Source organism: Oryctolagus cuniculus, chromosome 2 (genome assembly GCF_051225735.1).
Source record: "Oryctolagus cuniculus isolate XC-2025 breed Fujian yellow rabbit chromosome 2, ASM5122573v1, whole genome shotgun sequence".
NCBI lineage: Eukaryota > Metazoa > Chordata > Mammalia > Lagomorpha > Leporidae > Oryctolagus > Oryctolagus cuniculus.
In genome coordinates, this window is record NC_142868.1 from 101666637 (window position 1) to 101691631 (window position 24995).

Consider the following 24995-nt stretch of genomic DNA (forward strand, 5'->3'; position numbering starts at 1 on the left):
TTTTTTTTAAGGTTTATTTATTTATTTGAAAGTCAGAGTTACACAGAGAGAGGAGAGGCAAAGATTGAGTAAGGTCTTCCATCCAATGGTTCACTCCCCAATTGGCCACAATGGCCATAACTGTGCTGATCTGAAGCCAGGAGCCAGGAGCTTTTTTTGGGTCTCCCTCGGGATCAGGGGTCCAAGGACTTAGACCATCTTCTACTGCTTTCCCAGGTCGTAGCAGAGAGCTGGATCAGAAGTGGAGCAACTGGGTCTCAAACTGGTGCCCACATGGGATGTCAGCACTTCAGGCCAGGGTGTTAACTCACTGCGCCACAGCACCAGCCCCATCACCATCTTTTAGCATTTACTTATTTACATATTTGAGAGTTAGAGAGACAGAATGAGCGATAAAGACAAACTGAAACAGAGGTTTGCCAGCTATTGGCCCACTCCTCAAATGTTTCCAACAAATTATAATTTTCTTATTTATTTGAGAGGCACAGAGGAAAAAAAATAAAGAGACTAAGAAAGATAGAGTTCACATTTATTGATTCAGTCCTGAGAAAGTTCTATGCCTGGGTACAATCATGAGTGGGAACTCAATCTGAGCAATGAGTTAGAAATAAGTTTCTGGGGGCTGGCATTGTGGCATAGCAGGTAAAGCCACCACCTGCAGTGCCAACATCACTTATAGGCACCAGTTTAAGTCCTAGCTGCTCCACTTCTGATCCAGCACTCTGCTACGGCCTGGGAAAGCAGTAGATGGCCCAAGTCCTTGGACCCCTTTACCCATGAGGGAGACCTGGAAGAAGCTCCTGGCTCCTAGCTTCATATCAGTACAGCTCCAGCCATGACAGCCAATTGGGAAGTGAACCAGAGGATAGAAAACCTTTCTCTCTCTCTTTCTCTCTCTGCCTCTCCTTCTCTGACTTTCAAATTAATAAATAAATATTACAAAACCAAACATTAATCTTAAAAAAAAGTTTCTGTACATTGCCTAATTAACAAGCACTGAAGGAACTAGTAAGTGCATGAAGTAAAAAGTATGAAAGTGTAGAGAAGGACAAGTTAGAATTTGGGGAATGTATCAAACCTAGATAAAAGCCTTAGTAATAGCAGAAAATGACTGGATTTTTTTAAATCAAAGAACATCTTCACTAAGAACAGAAGTTAGAAAGATACTGGTATCTCTAAATACTGTAGAACTCCTGTGTCTGATGCACAAAACCAGCTGTCATCAGGAGTAAGGCTTGAGAAAAATTCATGGAAAGAGCACCAGTCAACATCTGCACTCTTTCTGCCTTGGCCTCCCTGTATCTTATGTGCAGACTGACCTGAAAGGCTCTGATTCAGGCATTCTTCCACCATCCATGGCTCTGCTCCTCGCTCCAACTTGAAGATCAAGTCAGGTTTGGTAGTGCAGTGCCCTATTAAAGGAAACAATGTAAGACTTTGTGAAATAACTATCCTGGGTTATTTAAAGGACTACAGGTTGGTTCAGGAGCTATGCAACAAATGTTCCAATTTGAATCTTTTGTTAGATGGTAGATATTCAGATTATTCATGGACTCAAATTCTAATCCTGCCCAATATTAAACATTATAAAGTGTTCCCTAATTCTCAAATAGCAAGAAAATGTTATCACTGGGCATGTGATGGGTATTACTCACCCAAGGAGAAGAGCTTGCTGTAGGTCTCCAGCATCACAGGGTTTTCTGAGCATTGTTCATTTTCTGCCATTCCTCCCACATAAAGTACACAGCCAGGTCTTCAAATGCTATCATTACCTGTAACATTACACTTTCAGTCAACATATTAACTCTGTCACAAAACAAACACTGACAATTATGTATGGATATGAAGGAAAAAAGGAAGGATATGGTTTCACATTAGACTTGTTGAGTGTTTAGAAAGCCATGCAGAGCATTCAACAAAGTCAAACCCATGATCTACAGGCTGTGAGAAATGCCCAAGCTGGAGGGAAACAGGAAGTTCAAATAACAAAGGCCACATCTGTCAAGGGGGAATTGCACAGCAGGCTAAAAGAGGGGCAATACTGACTCTTGAATGGGCAATGTTAAGGAGAAGTATGTAGAAGCATTGAGAAAAAAAGGCAAGAAACCATCAGTGAAACTATGATGGGAATGGACAGAAAATAATTTCCAGAAAAATACCATGCATATCATTTCCAATATGTCAGAGAAAAAATATATTAAAAAGCAGGGCAGACATTTAGCTTAGTGTTTATGATGCCACCTCAGAGTGTCTATGTTTGATTTCCAATGCCAGCTTCAGTTTTTAGCTCCCAGATAATGCAGACCTGGGGAAGCAATGGTGATGTCACCAATGAAGGAGGCCTAGATTTAATTCCTCAATTCTGACTTCAGTCCTGCCCCAACTCTGTTTGGTATGGTTATTTAGGAAGTGAATTAATGTGTCAAAGCTCTCTATTTCTCAGTCCATCAACTTCTTTCTCTATCAAGCTAATAATATTTTTAAGTAAGAGAGGAAATATAGGTAAGACAAAGAATACAAATTAGTTTTTGCCCTTGTCTATGATTATTCTACTGATAACCAACTGAAATAACATTATACATAATTAAAGTGAAAGCAATGGAATTTCTTTCCCAAAAAGAGAACCTGGAAATGTCTGCAGTACAATCTGCATTTGTGACTCACTGTGAAACATGCTTAGAGATTTGTTTAAGAACCTGCAATAGTCACCAGAATTGTGATGCCGAAGGCTAAGCCTCCATCATCAATGCTGGCATCCCATGTAAACAGAGGATTTGAGTCCTGGCTGCTCCACTTAAAATCCAGTTCCCTGCTAATGTGACTGAAAGAGCAGTGAAAATGGCCTGAGTATTTGGACCCTTCTGCCAATATGGGAGACCTAGATGGAGTTCCAGGCTGCTGGCTTTGGCCTGGCCCAGTCCCAGCCATTGTGGGCATTTGGGGAATGAAACAGTAGATAGAAGATATCACCTTTTGTCTCCCTATCTGTCCCAATCTCTGTAAGTCTCACTTTCAAATAAATAATCTTAAAAAAACAAATGAGCCTCTAGTAAAATCTTTACCCCACACATTCCTTATCCTATTCCTGAATCCAATTCAGCTTCTCAAAGGTATTAAGGAATCCATTACTCTAAAAATTCAAAAACAAACTTAACTGATTTGTGTTTTAACACTCGGTAACTTCCTCTTGCAGAATGCTAAGTGTTAACTTCATAGGTAGCACTAAAACACTGCTCAGTACATCATCTATATGACAATAAGGACTGTTTCAGACAACATGACCCAAAAATGTAGCTTATTGTGCTTAGTTTCAACTCAATTTGTGTAACAAATATATATTTTGCTATAGCAACAGAAAGACAAGAGACCAAACTGCATTATTATATATGACAGTAATGTTTCATAATCATACCAAATTCATCATTCATTTCTGTATATTCCATGACAACAAATTTTATGTTTATTTTTCTATTTAAAATTTTTTTAAAAAATTTATTTCTTTATTTGAAAGTCAGAGTTACATAGAGAGAGTAGAGGCAGAGAGAGAGAAAGAGAGAGAGAGAGAGAGAGAGAGAGAGGTCTTCATCTGCTGGTTCAGTCCCCAATTGGCTGCAATGGCTAGAGCTGCACCAATCTGAAGACAGGAACCAGGAGTTTCTTCTGGGTCTCCCACATGGGTGATGGGGCACAAGGACCTGGGCCATCTTCCACTGCTTTCTCAGGCCATAGTAGAGAGCTGGAGCAGAAGTGGAGCAGCTGGGTCTCAAACTGGTGACCATTTGGGATGCTGATGCTTTAGACCAGGGTGTTAACCCACTGAGCCACAGAGCCGGCCCCATATTTTTCCATTTTAGTTAACTAGCATACTGGGACTGGCATATTGGTGCCAGTTCAAGTCCCAGTGGCTTTGCTTCCAATCCAGCTCTCTGCTATGGCCAGGGAAATCAGTAGAAGATGGCCTAAGTCCTTGGGACCCTGCACCCATGTGGAAGACCTGGAAGAAGCTCTTCACTTCTAGCTTTGGATCAGTGCAACTCTGGCCATTGTGGCAAACTGGGGAGTGAACCAGTGGATGGAAAACTCTCTCTCTCCCTCTGCCTCTCTGTAACTCTGACTTTCAAATACATAAAAAAATCTAAAAAAAAAATAAATAAACTAGGATTAAACACCTAAAGTGAGTACTGACAAGCTGGGGAATAAGTTAAAAAAAAAACACTTAGAGGTGATATATTAATTTTCTTTCTTCTTAGAAACATGTGGAGGACCCAGAATCATACCTGGGAGAGAAGGTGAATGGAAGGAGTTCAAAGAAAACGCTGGAGGCCAACACTGTGGCATAATGGGAAAGCTGCTGCCTGCAGTGCCAGCATTCCATATGGGGGCTGGTTCAAGTCCTGCCTGCTCAATATACAATCTAGCTTTCTGCTATGTCCTGAGAAAGCAGTGGAACATGGTCCAAGTCCTTGGGCCACTGCATCTGCATGGGAAATGCAGAAGCTCTTGGGTCTTGGCTTTGGATCAGCTCAGCTCCAGCCTTTGCAGTAATTTGGAGGATGAGCCAGCAGATAGAAGACTCTCTCTCTCTCTCTGCAACTTTTTCAATAATAAATGAAATCTTAAAATAAAACCTCTGGTTTCCTTCTGCACTGAACAGTGGGAAAAATAATATGATAAAATGAATAAAGAATAATAAATATATTAACCAAGAAAACATCAGCTTCAGTGTGGAGGAATAAACCTGTAAAAATGGAAGTATATAGGAAAATGCATCCACCTATATTAAGTGGCAGAGATTAAACAGAAGTTATCATTGGTTTAACGAAAGCATTATCTACAAATTTTTCAAAATAATAATGTAAAAGTAAAAAGAAATGTTCAGAGTGTTCAAATAAATGAGGTTATCAGAGATAAACATTATGCTGTTATTAATTTTATACTAAAGAAAATGAACAAATATACATAATGTATATTTAATGCAGTGCACTTTACCAGTAATGATTCCAAGTAGCACCTTTCCCTGTATTCATCCCTTCACAAAACCCTGGATTGGGGATGGCATTGTGGCCTACCGGGTAAAGCTGCTGCCTGCAGACTGGCATCCCATATGGACACTGGATTGATTCCCAGCTTCTCCACTTCTGATCCAGCTTTCTGCTATGGCCTGGGAAAGCAGTAGAAGATGGCCCAAGTTTTTGGGCCCCTGCACCCATGTGGGAGACCCAGAAGAAGCTCCTGGATCCTGGCTTTGGATTGGCACAACTTTGTCCATTGCAGCCAACTGGGAAGTGAACCAGTGGATGGAAGGCCTCTCTCTCTCTGCCTCATCCTCTCTCTGTGTGTAACTCTTTCAAATAAATAAATAATTTTTTTTTAAAAAGACCCTGAATTTTACCATTTCACTTGATTTACCCCATGAGATACCAGTAAATGTGATAGAAATAGACAATTTGTTAAAAGATTTATTTATTTGAAAGAGTTACACAGAGAGAGAAGGAGAGGCAGAGAAACAAAGAGAGAGACAGAGAGAGAGAGAGGGAGGGAGAGAGGGAAGAGGGAGGGAAAAAGAGAGGTCTTCAAACCACAGGTTCACTCCCCAGATGGCTGCAATGACTGGAGCTTTGTAGATCCAAAGATAGGAGCCACAAGTTTCTTCCAGGTCTCCCACATGGGAACAGGGGCAAAAGGACTTGGGCCATATTCTACTGTTTTCCCAGGTCACAGCAAAGAGCTGGATCAGAAGTGGAGCAGCCATGTCTCGAACTGACACCCATATACGATGCTGGCACTGCAGGTGGTGGTTTTACCTGCTATGCCACAGAATCAGCCCCAGAAATAGACAATTTGTAAAGTATTTGCCTTCTCAGATTTTCTTTTTCTGACAGTTATGTTCTGAAAAACCCTGGGGCCTGCCTATTGAAGAGATAGTATGCAGGCTGGTGCTGCAGCTCACTAGGCTTATCCTCCACCTGAAGCACCGGTACTCTGGGTTCCAGTCCTGGTTGGGGTGCTGGTTCTGTTCCAGTTGCTCCTCTTCCAGTTCAGCTCTCTGCTGTGGCCCAGGAAGGCAGTGGAAGATGGCATAAGTGCTTGGGCCCTGCAGCCACATGGGAGACCAGGAGGAAGCACCTGGCTCCTGGCTTTGGATTAGCGCAGTGTGCCGGCCATAGTGGCCATTTGTGGGGTGAACCAAAGGAAGAAAGACCTTTCTCTCTGTCTCTCTCTCTCACTAACTCTATCAGTCAAAAAAAAAAAAAAAAAAAAGAGAGAGATAATATGTAGCCAAGATTCACCAGAAACCCCAGACACTTAAGTGAAGCCTCAATCAGTTCCCCAAATGACTAAACTCTCATTTCTGCTCCTGAACTGATCATAGGAACTGCCCAGCTGAGTGCAGCCCATAACATGGAGTTAGAACTGCAAATCAGGGCCAGCACTGTGGCTCAATATGCTAATCCTCCGCCTACGGCTCCAGCACCCCAGGTTCTAGTCCTCGTCGCAGTGCTGGATTCTGTCCCAATTGCACCTCTTCCAGTTCAGCTCTCTGCTTTGGCCCGGGAGTGGAGTGGAGGATGGCCCAAGTCCTTGGGCCCTGCACCCACATGGGAGACTGGGAGAAGCACCTGGCTCCTGGCTTCAGATCAGTGCAGTGCACTGGCCGCAGCAGCCATTGGGGGGTGAACCAACAGAAAAGGAAGATCTTTCTCTGTCTATCTCACTGTCCACTCTGCCTGTCAATAAATAAATAAATAAAATAAAAAAACTGTAAATCAAATGGCTATTTGTTAAGCCATTGTGTTTTCTGGTTTGTCCTACATCAAATGCTGATACGTATCAGTAAGTATGGCAGAAAGTTGAATTACATGCAAACTACAATGCATACAACTTCAAAATTTCATTTAGAAGTTGCATTAAAACAGGGCAAGCATTGTCACATAGCAAGTAAACCTGCTATCTGCAATGCAAACACCCCATGTGAGCACTGGTTCATTTTCTGGCTGTTCTGCTTTTGATCCAGCTTCCTGCTGATGGCCTGAGAAAAACAATGAAAGATGATCCACATACTTGGGCAAATGCTACCAATGTGGGAGATCCAGATGAAGATCTTGGTTCCTGGCCTCATTCTGTCCCAGCCCTACTCAACGAGGCCATTTGTGACATGAACAAGCAAAAGGAAGATCTCTCTGGGTCTCTCCTCTATATACAATATTTTCAAATAACTTTTTTAAAAGCTTAGAAAAAAGCTCCTATAAACACAATCTTTGCAAATCAATTAGACCTTAGGAAAGCCGTTGACACTAAAAAAAAAAAGTCCTGGGATTCATACAAATAAATTATCTGGAGATCATAAGGTTGTTCTTCACATTTCAGCTTATATATGGTCATTGTGTTTTTGGTTTATATTTTAAGAAGCTTATTATTGCATGAAATCTAATTTAATATAATTTTACTATTTCAGAGCAGGATAAAAGTTCACAGTAATTTTATGTAGCTGCATGTATACCGTATATGTTCAAGAAGAAATTACTGAAAGGGGGAAAATTTTTATGATATGCGTTTTGTTTTTCTTAAAGATTTATTTATTTATTTGAAAGTCAAAGTTACACAGAGAGAGGAGAGGTAGAGCAAGAGAGAGAGAGAGAGAAATTTTTCCATCTGATGGCTCACTCCACAATTGGCTGCAATGGCCGGAGCTGCACCAACCAAAGCCAGGACCCAGGAGCTGCTTCCAGGTCTCCCACATGGGTGCAGGGACCCAAGGACTTGAGCCATCTTCTACTGCTTTCCCAGGCCATAGCAGAGAGCTGGATCAGAAGTGGAACAGCCGAGTCTTGAACCCATGCCCATATGGGATGTGGGTGCTTCAGGCCAGGGCATTAACATGCTATGCCACAGCATTGGCCTCATGATATGTTTTTTGAAGTCACACACTCCAAACATAGCATTAGTAGCAAAAGGGAAGACATGCTCAGGAAAGTTTTCTACAGCAGTACTATTTGAACTGGTGACAATTTCTGAAATGGATCTGAAAAATAAATGTTTTTTAATTAAGTGTGGCAAGATAGAGAACATTAGACAGAAGTTAGGGTGTCGGGTATTTACAAATCATGTGAGGCTACACAAAGCAATTTTCTCCTGAAATACAATTTGTTTCACCTTTTTTACAGAGATCCTGGCAAAACTTCATTGAGCTACCAGGAAGGACTATTAGAATACAAGGGGCAGGAGTCTTCCAAGATGGTGGAATAGGGAGGGAACACACTGATAGTCCAGGAAAAGATAGTTTAATAAAAGTGGAGATACTGTAGTTTCAGGGAAGAGTTAGGGAAAAAACTGCAGAGGAAACTCTTCCAGAACTAGAGGGACACAGTGAACCTATGTGGAGGGCACAGTCACCCATGGCTCAGGACCCCAGCTGCCAAGTCTATGCACCAGCGCTGAAAGGGAGATGAGGCAAAACCTCAGTAGCCCAAGACACTGGTGGGGAAGTGGCAGGAAGAGCCTAGAGGGAACAAGGCTTGAAACCCCATGGGGGAAAGTCTACCAGACTAACTAGAAGAGAGAAAAAATAAATAAAATAAAATGAAATAAAATAAAAGGGACCAGTATGGACACGATTCTCTCTCCACTCACCTTACAAAGGTGAGCAAGACAAAGAGCAGGGGACATTTTGGACATATGTAAAAGCTGCACCACCTCAGGGCTGTGCCTGCCCTCAGCCAAGCAGAAAAACCTGACTCTGGTGGTGAGAAATAACAGGAGGCTAGGATCTAGGGAATGTGTGGAGCTTATGAACTGAGACAGTGAAAAAAAAATGAGGGTGTGTGAGAGAACTCATGGAGTGCCTGAGACATGAGTACTCTTGAGAGACACCACAAACTTGGTAAACTTGGCAACCTGGTGGGAGATTGCAGGGAAATCTGAGCTTACACTGAGGACTGCACAGATCCTTTGTGTGGCCCTTATGACAGACCAGGGGAATATTATACCCACAAGGGCCAGAGCTGACTGCCCTCAATTCTGCTCAGCTGTGCAGAATTAAAAAAAAGGAGAGAGAGAATATTTACCCCATCTAACCTGGGTGTGTCACCCTAAACCCTGAAGAACCAAACAGAGCTCTCTGGTCACACCCATCACAAGCCTCTAAGGATCCATCAAAGCAGACAGTACACTTAATCTGGAGTCATAGTATAACAGATAACAGAAAAACCACCACAGCAAAAAAAGAAAGAAAGAAAGAAAGAAAGAAAGAAAGAAAGAAAGAAAGAAAGAAAGAAAGAAAGAAAGAAACCCAAGAATATCTCCACAATGCCAAGCAACAAATGCAGAAACAGAGGAAACAAGAACAAGGAAGACATCATGACAACTCCAAAAAACAAGACATCCCAATTCAAGATTGTGAATATGATGATATAGAAGAAATGCAAGATACAGATTTTAAAAAATTATGATAAAAACATTTAGAAGTTCTGAAAAACAAATTCTTGAACTACAGAAATCCTTACTGGACAGGGTAGAAAATCTCTCTTGTGAAAATGAAATCTTAAGAAGGAATCAAAATGAAATGAAGAAACTAATAGAACATGAAATAGTGATATTGAAGAGAAATCAAAATGAAAAGAATATTCAATAGATCAAATGACAAACACCTTAGAGAGCCTTAAAAACAGTCACTGAAGCAGAAGAGAGAATATCAGACTTAGAAGACAGAGCACAGGAAAGTATACAGTTAGACCAAAGAAAAGAAGAGGAAATTAGAAATCTAAAAAATATTGTTGGGAATATACAGGATACTATTAAAACACCCAACATAAGGGTTCTAGGAGTTCCTGAAGGCATGGAGAGGGAGAAAGGATTAGAAGGCCTTTTTAGTTAGATACTAGCAGGAAACATCCTGGGTTTGGAGGACAGAGACATCCTAGTACAGGAAGCTCATAGAACCCCTAGTAAACATGACCAAAAGAGATCCTCACCACGACACGTTGTAATCAAACTCACCACAGTGAAACATAAAGAAAAGATTTTAAAATGTTCAAGAGAGAAACGTCAGATTACTCTCAGGGGATCTCCAATTAGACTCACAGCAGACTTCTCATCAGAAACCCTACAGGCTAGGAGGGAATGCCGAGATATAGCCCAGGTACTAAGAGAGAAAAACTGCCAGCCCAGAATATTATATCCTGCAAAGCTCTAATTTGTGAATGAAGGTGAAATAAAGACCTTTCATAGCAAAAAGAAATTGAAAGAATTTGTCACCACTTGTTCAGCCCTATAAAAGATGCTTAAAGATATGTCACACAGAAATATGGCCATCAATATGAAAGACGGTAAAGGAAGAATTCCTCCCAGGAAAACATTATAGGAAGTTCAAAGCATATATTAGAAATATATCTGGGAAAATGGCAGGGCAGAGTTGTAATCAAACTCTCCACAGTGAAACATAAAGAAAAGATCCTAAAATGTGCAAGAGAGAAACGTCAGATTACTCTCAGAGGATCTCCAATCAGACTCACAGCTGACTTCTCATCAGAAACTCTACAAGCTAGGAGGGAATGGCGAGATATAGCCCAGGTACTAAGAGAGAAAAACTGCCAGCCCAGAATATTATATCCTGCAAAGCTCTAATTTGTGAATGAAGGTGAAATAAAGACTTTTCATAGCAAACAGAAATTGAAAGAATTTGTCGCCACTCATCCAGCCCTGCAAAAGATGCTTAAAGATGTGTTGCACACAGAAACACAGAAACACGGTCATCAATATGAAAGAAGGTAAAGGAAGGAAACCTCACAGCAAAAGATCACAGGGAATTAAAGCATATATTAGAACTTTTATTTGGCAAATGGCAGGGCAAAGTTACCACTTATCATTAGTCACATTGAACGTTAATGGCCTGAACTGTCCAGTTAAAAGACACGGATTGGCTGATTGGCTTAAGGAACAAAACCCATCTATTTGCTGCTTACAAGAAACACATCTTTCCAACAAAGATCCATACAGACTGAAAGTGAAAGGCTGGAAAAAGATATTCCATGCCAACAGAAATGACAAAAGAGCGGGCGTAGCCATCTTAATATCGGACAACATACCAGGGGATTCGAATTCAATCCCATTGAGGTGGCATGTACCAATGCCATCTCACTAGTCCCAGTGATCAATTTCTGTTCACAATTGATCATAATAATAGGACTAAGAACCAAAGGGATCACATAAACAAGAAGAGTGTCTGCAAATACTAGCTGATAGAATCAAAAAGGGAGAGAACAATCCAACATGGGAAGTGAGATACACAGAAGACCCATAGAATGGCAAATGTCCTAACAGCACTCTGGCCTCAGAATCAGCCCTTAAGACATTTGGATGTGGCTGAAAAGCCCATGAGAGTATTTCAGGCATGGAAAGCCAAGACACTCTGGGGGGGGAAAAAAAAAACCTAAATGAAAGATCTCCATGAGTGAGATCCAGTGGAAAGAATGGGTCATCAAAGAAGGAGGTACCTTTTTCTGAAGGGAGGAGATAACTTCCACTTTGACCATGGCCTTGTCTAAATATGATCAGAGTCAGTGAACTCAGGGGACTTCCATAGCCTTGGCAGCTCATGACAAGAGCCTAGGGTGATTACTGATGCCATAAACAAGAGTGTCAATTTGTTAAGTCAACAACAGGAGTCACTGTGCACTTACTCCTCATGTAGGATCTTTGTCCTTAGTGTGCTGTACATTGAGATTTAATGCTATAACTAGCACTCAAACAGTATTTTTCACTTTATGTTTCTGTGTGGAAGCAAACTGTTGAAATCTTTCCTTAATGTATGCTAAACTGATCTTCTGTATATAAAGAGAAATGAAAATGAATCTTGATGTGAATGCAAGGGGAGAGGGAGTGGATAAGGGGAGGGTTGCAGGTGGGAGGGACGTTATGGGGGGGAAGCCATTGTAATCAATATGCTGTATTTTGGAAATTTATATTCATTAAAAAAAACTTAAAAAAATATCGGACAACATAAACTTTACTACAAAAACTGTTAAGAGAGACAAAGAGGGACACTATATAATGCTTAAGGGATCAATTCAACAGGAAGATATAACAATTATCAATGTATATGCACCTAACTACAGGGCACCGGTTTATCTAAAAGATTTGTTAAGGACTTAAAGGGAGACTTAGACCCCAATACAATAGTACTGGGGGACTTCAATACTCCACTCTCAGAAATAGACAGATCAACAGGACAGAAGAACAACAAGGATACAGTAGATTTAAATGACACTATAGCCCAAATGGATCTAACAGATATATACAGAACTTTCAATCCTACAGCTAAAGACTTTACATTCTTCTCAGCAGTATATGGAACCTTCTCTAGGATTGACCACATACTAGGCCATAAAGCAAGTCTCAGCAAATTCAAAAGAATTAGAATCATACCTTGCAGCTTCTGAAACCATAAAGGAATGAAGTTGGAAATTAGCAACCCAGGAATCCCTAGAGCTTATGCAAACGCATGGAGATTGAACAACATGCTCCTGAATGAACAATGGGTCATAGAAGAATATAAAGAGAAATCAAAAATTTTCTGTAAGTAAGTGAAGATAACAGCACAACCTACCAAAACTTATGGGACGCAGCAAAAGCAGTGTTAAGAGGAAAGTTTATATCAATAGGTGCCTACATCAAGAAATTGGAAAGGCACCAAATAGATGAGCTTTCAATTCACCTCAAGGATCTAGAAAACCTACAGCAAACCACACCCAAATCTAGTAGGAGAAGAGAAATAATTAAAATCAGAGAAGAAATCTACAGGATTGAATCCAAAAAACCATTACAAAAAATCAGCCAAATGAGGAGCTGTTTTTTTGAAAAAATAAACAAAATTGACACCCCATTGGCCCTACTGACTAAAAAAAGAGAAAAGATCCAAATCAATAAAATCAGAGATGAAAAAAGAAACATAACAGCAGACAGCACAGAAATAAAAAGAATCATCAGAAATTACTACAAGGACCTGTATGCCAGCAAACAGGGATATCTATCAGAAATGGATACATTCCTGGACAAATGCAACCTACCTAAATTGAACCAGGAAGATCTAGAAAACCTAAAGAGACCCATAACTGAAACAGAAATTGAAACAGTAATTAAGGCCCTCCCAACAAAGAAAAGCCCAGGACCAGATGGATTCACTGCTGAATTCTACCAGACATTGAAAGAAGAACTGACTCCAATTCTTCTCAAACTACTCAGAGCAATCGAAAAAGAGGGAGTCCTCCCAAATTCTTTCTATGAAGCCAGCATCACCTTAATTCCTAAGCCGGAAAAAGATGCAGCATTGAAAGAGAATTACAGACCAATATCCCTGATGAACATAGATGCAAAAATCCTCAATAAAATTCTCGCCAATAGAATGCAACAACACATCAGAAAGATCATCCACCCAGACCAAGTGGGATTTATCCCTGGTATGCAGGGATGGTTGAACATTTGCAAATCAATCAATGTGATTCACCACATTAACAGACTGCAGAAGGAAAACCATATGATTATATCAATAGACGCCAAGAAAGCAATTGATAAAATACAACACCCTTTCATAATGAAAACACTAAGCAAACTGGGTATGGAAGTAACATTCCTCAATACAATCAAAGCAATCTATGAAAAACCCACAGCCAACATCCTATTGAATGGGGAAAAGTTGGAAGCATTTCCACTGAGATCTGGTACCAGACAGGGATGTCCACTCTCACCACTGCTATTCAATATAGTTCTGGAAGTTCCAGAAGTAGCCAGAGCCATCAGACAAGAAAAAGAAATTAAAGGGATACAAATTGAGAAGGAAGAACTCAAACTATCCCTATTTACAGATGATATGATTCTTTATTTAGGGGACCCAAAGAACTCTACTAAGAGATTATTGCAACTCATAGAAGATTTTGGCAAAGTAGCAGGGTATAAAATCAATGCACAAAAATCAACAGCCTTTGTATACACAGACAATGCCATGGCTGAGGAAGAACTTCTAAGATGAATCCCATTCACAATAGCTACAAAAACAATCAAATACCTGGAATAAACTTAACCAAGGACGTTAAGGACCGCTACCATGAGAATTACAAAATCTTAAAGAAAGAAATAGAAGAGGATACCAAAAAATGGGAAAATCTTCCATGCTCATGGATTGGAAGAATCAATATCATCAAAATGTCCATTCTACCAAAAGCAAGTTATAGATTCAATGCAATCCCAATCAAGATACCAAAGACCTTCTTCTCAGATCTGGAAAAAATGATGCTGAAATTCATATGGAGATACAGGAGACCTCGAATAGCTAAAGCAATCTTGTACAACAAAAACAAAGCCGGAGGCATCACAATACCAGATTTCAGGACATAGTACAGGGCAGTTGTAATCAAAACAGCATGGTACTGGTACAGAAACAGATGGATAGACCAATGGAACAGAATTGAAACACCAGAAATCAACCCAAACATCTACAGCCAACTCATATTTGATCAAGGATCTAAAACCAATTCCTGGAGCAAGGACAGTCTATTCAATAAATGGTGCTGGGAAAACTGGATTTCCACATGCAGAAGCATGAAGCAAGACACCTACCTTATGCCTTACACAAAAATCCACTCAACATGGATTAAAGACCTAAATCTACGACCTGACACCATCAAATTATTAGAGAGCAATGGAGAAACCCTGCAACATATAGGTACCAGCAAAGACTTATTGGAATAGACCCTGGGAACAGAGGGAGTCAAAGCCAAAATTCACATTTGGGATTGCATCAAATTGAGAAGTTTCTGTACTGCAAAAGAAACAGTCAGGAAAGTGAAGAGGCCACCGACAGAATGGGAAAAGATATTTGCAAACTATGCAACTGATAAAGGGTTAATAAGCAGAATCTACAAAGAGATCAAGAAACTCCACCACAACAAAGCAAACAACCCACTTAAGAGATGGGCCAAGGACCTCAACAGACATTTTTCAAAAGAGGAAATCCAAATGGCCAACAGGCACATGAAAAAATGTTCAAGATCACTAGCAATCATGGAAATGCAAATGAAAACCACAATGAGTTTTCACCTCACCCCGGTTAGAATGGCTCACATTCAGAAATCTACCAACAACAGATGCTGGTGAGGATGTGGGGAAAAAGGGACACTAGCCCTCTGTTGGAGGGAACGTAAATTGGTCAAGCCACTATGGAAGTCAGTCTGGAGATTCCTCAGAAACCTGAATATCATCCTACAATACAACCTAGCCATCCCACTCCTGGGAATTTACCCAAAGGAAATTAAATTGGCAAACAAAAAAGCAGCCTGCACATTAATGTTTATTGCAGCTGAATTCATAATAGCAAAGACCTGGAATCAACCCAAATGCCCATCAACAGTAGACTGGATAAAGAAATTATGGGACATGTACTCTACAGAATACTATAAAGCAGTCAAAAAAACAATGAAATCTGGTCATTTGCAACAAAATGGAGGAATCTGGAATACATTATGCTGAGTGAAATAAGCCAGTCCCAAAGGGAAAAATATCAATGTTCTCCCTGATCGGTGACAACTAACCAAGCACCAAAAAGGCAACCTATTAAAGTGAAATGGACACTATGAGAAATGGTGACTTGATCAGCCCTTGTCCTGACTATTGATGAACAACTTCATACTTTATCTCTTTTAGTATTTTTTTTGGTTATTCTACTTAATACTTTTGGTTGAATTCTGTAATTAATACACAGTTATTCTTAAGTGTTGAAACTTAACTGAAAAGTGATCCCTGTTAAATATAAGAGTGGGAATAAGAGAGGGAACAGATGAACAATTTGGGACATGCTCAATAAGACTTGCCCCAAATGGTAGAGTTAGAAACATACCAGGGGATTCCAATTCAATCCCATCAAGGTGACGTGTACCAAAGCCTTCTCACTAGTCCAAGTGATCAATTGCTGTTCACAATTGATCATAATGTTAGGAATAAGAGTCAAAGGGTTCACATAAACAAGACTAGTGTCTGCTAATACTAACTGATAGAATAAAAAAAGGGAGAGAATGATCCAACATGGGAAGCAGGATACACAGCAAACTCATAGAATGGCAGATGTCCTAAACAGCACTACTCTGGCCTCAGAATTAGCCCTTAAGGCATTCAGATCCAGCTGAAAAGCCCATGAAAGTATTTCAGGCATGGCAAGCCAAGACACTCTGGCAAAACAAAACAAAACAAAACAAAACAAACACCTCAATGAAAGATCTCTGTGAGTGAGATCCTAGTGGAAAGAACAGTTCATCAATGAAGGAGGTGCTTTTTTCTGAAGGGAGGAGAGAACTTCCACTTTGACTATGACCTTGTCTAAATATGATCAGAGTTGGTGAACTCAAAATGCTTCCATAGCCTTGGCAACTGATGACAAGAGCCTAGGGTGATTACTGATGCCATAAACAAGAGTGTCAATTTGTTAAGTCAACAACAGGAGTCACTGTGCACTTACTCCTCATGTAGGATCTCTGTCCTTAATGTGCTCTACATTGCGATTTAATACTATAACTAATGCTCAAACACTATTTTTCAGTTTGTGTTTCTGTGTGGGTGCAAACTGTTGAAATCCTTACTCAATATATACTAAATTTATCTTCTGCATATAAAGAGAATTGAAAATGAATCTTGATGTGAATGGAAGGAGAGAGGGAGTGGGAGAGGGCAGGGTTGTGGGTGGGAGGGAAGTTATGGTCGGGGGGAAAGTCTTTGTAATCCATAAGCTGTACTTTGGAAATTTGTATTCATTAAATGAAAGTTAAAAATTTAATGCTAATTGCATATTTAGGAGTGTACCATTGGATTTAATTACAGTACATCTCTATATATTACTTTTTAAGATTTTATTTATTTGAGAGGTCGAATTATAGACAGTGAGAGGAAGAGACAGAGACAAAGGTCTTCTATCTGCTGGTTCACTCCCCAAATGGCTATAACAGATGGAGCTGCACTGATCTGAAGGCAGGAGCTTCTTCTTTGTCCCCCCTTGGGTACAAGGGCCTAAGCACTTGAGCCATCTTCTGCTGTTTTCCCAGTCCATAGCTGAGAGCTGGATCAGAAGAGGAGCAGCTGGGAGCCCATATAGGTGCCAGGCCCCTCTACATCTTACAAGCACATCTTATCTGTAAGAAAAAAACTGAAAATTGCGTCAAGTATATCACAAATTATGTTAGAAATTATCTCTAATTTAAAAATAAATAAAAAAGGAAAACCCTAAAATAGAAATGGTTAATTTTGGCCATTTGCACAAATGATCTGTGTCCTATTACTTTATCCTTTGAAATACTTTTCAAGATTTCTTCTGGCCTTCCCATCTTCCCTTATTTGTCATACCCTTTCTACATCACTGCCCTCTCTGTCCCTGCAGCTCTCTCCCTTTGGAAACAGTCTTGTATACTGCCAATCATTATTTAAAAATGTTTTGTAGGGAGGGCCTGAATGGCCTTCTAATATCCCTTAAATATGTATTTCCATAAAACAGATGATAGAGGGGCTGGTACTGTGTCCTAGTAGAAAAAGCTGCTGCCTGCATTGCTGACATCCCTCATGGGTGCTGCTTTGAGTCTCGGCTGCTCCATTTCTGATCCAGCTCTCTTCTAAGGTCTGGGGAAGCAGTAGAAGATGACCCAAGACCTTGGGCCCCTGCACCTATGTGGGATAACTGGAAGAGGCTCCCAGCTCTTGGCTTCACTTCAGGGTAGCTCCAGCCATTGCAGCCATCTGGGGTGTAAACCAGAAGATGGAAGACCTTTCTCCCTCTCTCTCTGCCTCTGCATCTTTTTAACTCAAATAAAATAAAATAAATAAAAATAAAAAAAGATGGTAGAGCAGAGTGGGAAAGCCATTGCCTCTGATGCTGGTATTCCATATTGTGCATGAGTTCATGTCCCACCTGCTTTACTTCTTTTTTTTTTTTTACAGGAAGAATGGTCAGTGAGAGAGAGAAAGGTCTTCCTTTCCCATTGGTTCACCCCCCAATAGCCGCTGCAGCTGGTGCACTGTGGCCGGCACACTGTGCTGATCTGAAGCCAGGAGCCAAGTGCTTCTCCTGGTCTCCCATGCGGGTGCAGGGCCTAAGGACTTGGGCCATCCTCCACTGTACTCCTGGGCCACAGCAGCTCTACTTCTGATCCAGCTCTTTCACATGCCTAGGAAATCTGCAAAGAATGGTACTTGTGCTCCTACTCCCACATGGGAAATGTGGAAGAAGATACTGGCTCCTGACTTTAATCCAGTTCCAACCCCAGGTGCTGTGGCCATTAGGGGTGTGAAACAGTGGATAAATGATTTACATCTCTCTCTCTCTTTGTAACTCTGCCTTTCAAATAAATAAATATTGGCTGGCGCTGTGGCTCAATAGGCTAATCCTCTGCCTGTGGTGCTGGCACCCCAGGTTCTAGTCCGGTTGGGGCACCAGATTCTGTCCTGGTTGTTCCTCTTCCAGTCAAGCTCTCTGCTGTGGCCCAGGAAATGCAGTGGAGGATGGCCCAAGTGCTTGGGCCCTGCACCCCATGGAAGACCAGGAGAAGCACCTGGCTCCTGGCTTTGGATCAGCATGGTGTGCCAGCTGCAATCGCCATTGGGGGGTTAACCAACAGAAAAAGGAAGACCTTTCTCTCTGTCTCTCTCTGTCAACTCTGCCTGTCAAAAAAAATAAATAAATATTTTTAATTTTTTAAAAAATTTAACAAATGGCCTTAAATATTCTGACTCATCTTGACATGTAACAGGAACCAAGAAAGTTGCTGCTGACTTTATGTAGTGCCTCCTCAATCTGTTCTATAAGCAAAAAAATATTTATTTCTTTTGCTATCCAAGCACTCAAATCTAAAAGAAATAATACTACCCAGTGCAACTCTGTTCAAGGCTGCTCCTGCACTGAAGTAAAGAAGCAAGGGGCCCAAACACTGTGTGGCAGGCTGGCAGTCCCCTCCTCACTCTGCATGGAGACAAAGGCAACTCCAGATACTGCAGTGGTGCACAAACAGCCTCAATCACAAACACTCCTTGTGTGTGTGCAACAGAAGGAGAGCACAGAGCACTATGTAAGGGAGGAATACAATGAACAAAAAGGAAAGGATGTGAATGGACATAGCTAAGAATTTCCCCACTCTGCTGATCATAAGCTCAAGGATGTCCAGGCCAGAATTCCATTTCACTTTGGAAAACCCACTCCATAAAGTTTTCTCCACCTCGGTGTATTCTTATGTGAGGAATCTGTCTTCCTGTGAGAGATGGCACCACCACAAATTGAAAACCAGTCAAAAAGCAGTTATGGCTTTAATTCTCAGAGGTGAATGGATAACCATATCTATGAATTCTTCCTTGTAAAAATAAGCTTCCTTCTGCTCTAGGAATCTATAGGTTTGGGCTAAAATGAGAAACACAGAGACCAGCTGGGTCTGTTAGGTGAGAAGAAAGGAAGCTTGATTTCCAGTTGTTACTTGTAGCATGTTAGTTTTGAGAGGATTTCATTTTCCACTTCTATTTGAAGAAATAGAAAGGTAGAATCAGTACCATCCTAACACATGGCAGCTTTAGCCACTGATGACATCACAGCTTGCTACCCAAAAGTGGCAAAATAAACTCAACAAATCAGAACCAAAATAAAACAGAAGAGGCTAACATAATACCAACAGTTGTTTAGCAGATATCACCAAGATCTTGATACACAAGTCATCAGAAGGATAAAGGGTGGGTCTGGCTTTGTGGCACAGTGGATTAAGCCACCACCAAATAAAATGCTGGGATCCAATACGTGTGTCCACCCTTTAAAAAAGATTTATTTATTTGAAAGTCAGAGTTTTGGGGGCCAGTGCTGTGGCACAGCTGGTTGAGGTCCTGGCCTGCATCCCATATGGTCCCTGGTTCGGGTCTTGGCTGCTCCACTTCCAATCCACCTCCCTGCTAATATGCTTTGCAAAGTGGCACAGTATGGCCCAGGTCCTTGGCCATATATCCACATGGAGATCTGGAAGAAGCTACTGGCTCATGGCTTCAGATCAGCTCAGATCTAGCCACTGCGGCCATTTGGGAAATGAACCAGCAGACTAAAGACCTCTCTATCTGTCCATCTCTATCAGCAACTCTGTCAAATACATAAAATGAATCTTAAAAAAATGTCAGAGTTATGGAGAGGAGGGAGAGTCAGATGGGATGGCATTGTGAATTAGCAGGTAAAGCTGCTGCCTGCAATGCTGGCATCCCATATAGGCACCAGTTCATGTCCTGGCTGCTCCACTTCTGATTCAGCTCTCTGCTAGTGGCCCTGGAAAAGTAGAAGATGATCCAATACCTGGGTCCTTGCCACCCAAGTGGGAGACCTGAATGAAGCTCTTGGTGCCTGGCTTGGGCCTGGCCCAGCTCTGGCCATTGCAGCCATCTAGGGAATACACCAGCAGATGGAAAATCTCTTTCTCATTCTCTCCCTTTCTCTATCTCTGCCTTGCAAATAAATAGATAAATGCCAAAAAAGAGAGAGATCTTCCATCTGAAATGGCTGCAATGGCCAGGGCTGAAGCACATAGAAACCAGGAGCCAGGCACTTCATCTGGGTCTCCCACATGGGTTACAATGGCCCAAACACTTGAGTCATCTGCTTTTCTCAGGCCATCAGCAGGGAGCTAGGTTAGAAGTGGAGCAACTGGGGCATGAACTGCTGCTCATCTGGGAAGTTGGCTTTGCAGATGGTGGCTTTCCCCATTGTGCCACAATGCCAGCCCCATGAGTTCCAGTTTGAGCCACAGCTGTTCCACTTCTGATCCAGCTCTCTGCTAATGCAACTGGAGAAGCAGAAACAGATGGTACAAGCACTTGGGTCCTTGCACCAATGTGGGACACTGGGTTGGACTTCCAGGCTGGGCCAGCATTATTCATTGCAGTCTCTTGAGTGAACCAGCAGATGCAAGATCCCCATCCTTCTGTCTCTGCCTCTTTCTCTGTAACTCTGCCTTTAAAATAAAATTTTTAAATCTTAATAAAATAAAGAGAGAGGGTGAGAGAGTAGCCACAGTAAAGTAACAGAGCAAAGCTACAGTTGTGCTGTCCCTCAGCAGCCTTCTGCCTTAAGAAAATCTCCAGCTTACAGATACTGACATAAAAGACACATTCACAACATATTTCAAAATAAGAGATAAGAGGTTTACAAGGCATATTGACTTTATGATGACTTCATTCATTAGGTACACTGGGTTTAGATATATGCCTTTTGTGCAGCTAAGTTAACCCAGGGTCTAATTCAAAGAGACGTACTGAGGGAGATGTGCTGCCAGGGGAGAGAGCTGCAATGTTCTATTATTCTTGTAGTATCATAAAGGGAAGGAAAAGGGCTATTAATGTGCATGGTTATAAGGAGGACAGAAGCACAAACACTTCAGAAGGGGAAGCAAATTACAAATATAGTTATTTTAAGAAAACAAAAGGAAGTAAATTTCAGAATATAATGTGGGGTAGAAAAACACCATCAGTTCATCAATTCTCACAGGGATCCAGGAAAACTGCCCTGCCTACCCATAGACCAAATGTTTCAAAACACATTTTCTGATTAAATTCAGAAGATTACAGGAATCAGTACTCTGGGTGTTCAAATGCCAAATTAAGTTTTAGTTTCCACTATGGGCATATGTAGCCCAATCACTCAGAACATGAGAAAAACTTTTCCATAAGAAGGAACATGAACTATTCAGTCACACAGAATAACTGTGCTTAGTGCTGAAAGTGAACCCCAGGATAAGCACCCAGAAACCCTGTTAGGTCTTGGGGCAAGCACAGTGGTGTAGCATGTAAAAATTTATTTATTTATTTAAAAGGCAGAGTTACAGGGAGGCAGAGGCAAAGATAGTGGTCTTCCATGAACTGATTCACTCTGAAAATGGCTGCAATGATGGAAAGCCAAGACACTCTGGCAAAAAAAAAAAAAACCTAAATGAAAGATCTCAGGGAGTGAGATCCCAGTGGAAAGAATGGGTCTTCAAAGAAGGAGGTACCTTTCTCTGAAGGGAGGAGAGAACTTCCACTTTGACTATGACCTTGTCTAAATAAGATAAGAGTCAGAGAACTCAAAAGCCTTCCATAGCCTTTGAAACTCATGACTGGAGCATAGGGAGATTACTGATGCCATAAACAAGAGTGTCAATTTGTTAAGTCAACAACAGGAGTCACTGTGCACTTACTCCTCATGTAGGATCTCTGTCCTTAATGTGCTGTACATTGAGATTTAATACTATAACTAATGCTCAAACACTATTTTTCAGTTTGTGTTTCTATGTGGGTGCAAACTGTTGAAATACTTACTTAATGTATACTAAATTTATCTTCTGCATATAAAGAGAATTGAAAATGAATCTTGATGTGAATGGAAGGGGAGAGAGGGATAGTGGAGGGTTCCGGGTGGGAGGGAAGTCATTGTGGGAGAAAGCCATTGTAACCCATAAGCTGTACTTTGGAAATATATATCCATTAAATAAAAGTTCAAAAAAAAAAAAAAAAAAGAAAAAGAAAAAAGAAAAAGAAAATGGCTGCAATGGCCAGAGCTGCATTTATCTAAAGCCAGGAGCCAGAAGCTCCTGTCAGGTCTCCCATGCGGTGCAGAACCCAAGAACTTGGGCCATCTTCCACTGCTTTCCCAGGCCACGGCAGGAAGCTGGATCTCAAACAAGCACCCACACGGGATGACAGCACTGTAGGTGGCAGCCTCACCTGCCATGCCACAGTGCCAGTCCTCAAAATAAACCTATTTTAAAAAGCATTTTAAATGGATGGGAGAGAGTTTGTTTATCCAAAGCAAGGATAACATAAGATAACTACTACACAGAAGAAGCTCCTGCTCCTGGCTTTGGATCAGCACAGCTGCGACCACTGCAGCCAATTGGAGAGTGAATCAGCAGATGAAGACTTCTCTCTCTCTGCCTCTCCTCCACTCTGTGTGTAACTCTCACTTTCAAGTAAAATAAATAAATCTTTAAAAAAATAACTACTAGTACTCATTAACTTAAAAATATAGAAATTTAATGAAACTCAAAATATAACCAAAATCATCATCTACTACACATTATAATCTTTGAGAGTCATATTAGAAAAAAATTAACCCCTCCCCCTATTGAAAAAATGCACATGGGACTGGTATAGTAGGTTAAGCAGACCCTGGCAGTGCCAGCACCCCACATGGGCACTGGTTCAAGACCTGGCTGCTCCATTTCCAATATAGCTCCCTACTAATTCACCTGGGAAAGCAGAGGATGATGGCCCAAGTGTTTGGGTCCCTGAAATGAAGTGTGAGAACCAGAAGAAGCTCCTAGCTCCTGGGTTCACCTGGCCCAGCCCAAGTCACTGTGGCCATTTGAGGAGTGAAGCAATGGATGGAAGACCTCTCTTTCAATGTCTTTGTAAATCTGGCTTTCAAGTAAATAAAATGAATCTAAAAGAAAATACACTGTATACAATGTAGTATTTTGGTTATTCCCTCATACAAAGAAAACTCAGATAAACTGTAGATGAATCCTCCTGGCTTGATGCAATTCAGAAGGAGGATTGCCTTCTGCCACCCTGTGGTAGACATCAATGAAAGTTATTAATGGGAAGATGAATGGGTTGGTGCCATGGCTCACTAGGCTAATCCTCCACCTGTGGTGCCAGTACTCCAGGTTCTAGTCCTAGTTGGGGCACCAGTCCTGTCCCAGTTGCTCTTCTTCCAGTCCAGCTCTCTGCTGTGGCCTGGGAAGACAGTGGAAGATGGCCCAAGTGCTTGGGCCCTGCACCAGCATGGGAGACCAGGAGAAGCACATGGCTCCCAGCTTCAGATTGGTGCAGCATGCAAGCTGTAGTGGCCATTTGGGGGATGAACCAATGGAAGGAAGACCTTTCTGTCTGTCTCTCTCTCTCTCACTGTCTAACTCTGCCTGTCAGAAAAAAAAAATGGGAAGATGAATGGACACCATCAGACTGCTTCCTCACATGGCACCTTTTCTTAAAGACATCACTGCCTCATTACCAGATTATGTCTCTCATATGAAACATATCTCTCCTAAAAATTTTAAAGAACTTGCCAGAAACATATAGCAGAGCAGGGAATGATGTGCCAAACAGACAGTTATCCTGAATAGTCCAGGAATCCTGTTCTTGGCTGTTTTCAAGTTCGTATTAATGTACACACAACATAGTTGCTGAGAAAGTGTCTTACAGTTGTTTCCTGGGTGTGAAGTAGCTCTTTTCAGCAGAAACACATCACTGCTTGTCCACTCACAAGCACTGTGATAGGGAGTACATGCGAGAAAAGGTAAAAAACACACTGGGTTTGAGAGGAAGAATGCTGTCACCCTAGCAACCTCTATCCAGGAGTCCCTTTCTATTTTTACTTCCTAGGTAACCTTACTATGCTAAATGAGTTTCACAAATTAGTAATCTGGTGACAACAGGACTGTAATGGAATCTATGAATCACTCAGTTAACCCAGTGAAAACTTCATTATACTGAAAGTCTATAGCAATAGTTTTTAGGGCCACATCTCTCTTTTTTTAAAAAAAAAATGTTTTATTTATTTATTTGAGAGGTAGAGTTACAGATAGTGAAACAGACAGAAAGGTTCTTCTTCTGCTGGTTCACTCCCCATTTGGCCAAAATGGCCAGAAGAACTGCACTGATCTAAAGCCAGGAGGCAGGAGCTTCTTCTGGGTCTCCTACATGGGTGCAGAGGCCCAAGCACTTGGGCCATCTTCTACTGCCTTCCCAGGCCATAGTAGTGAGCTGGATCAGAGTAGGAGCAGCTGGGACTAAAACGGGTGCCGATATGGGACGCTGGCACCACAGGCAGAGGATTAACCTACTGAGCCACAGTGCCAGCCCAAAGCCACATCTTTTACTGTATTGTGTGTGCATCTCTGTGGGGGGAGGGGAGCATATTTTCTCTTTTCTTCCTTACCCGTCTTCACATTAACACCTGTACAAAGGCTTCC

General features: G+C 41.3%; 1 protein-coding gene across 4 annotated transcripts in view; it reads right to left on the minus strand.

Moving 5' to 3' along the window:
* LOC149127953 (zinc finger protein 717-like) overlaps positions 1-24995 on the minus strand; it is a 49941-nt gene that overhangs the window by 22950 nt on the left and 1996 nt on the right. For all 4 annotated transcript variants that reach the window (XR_016230131.1, XR_016230132.1, XM_089327381.1 and 1 more), the window contains exons 2-3: positions 1656-1772; positions 1320-1412 (exon numbers count right to left, since the gene is read on the minus strand). Coding sequence is in view for 2 of the 4 variants with exons in the window: in XM_089327381.1 (XP_089183507.1) it covers positions 1320-1412; positions 1656-1725 (163 nt within the window). In the remaining 2 variants the exon portion in view is untranslated. The remainder of the gene's footprint in view (positions 1-1319; positions 1413-1655; positions 1773-24995) is intronic.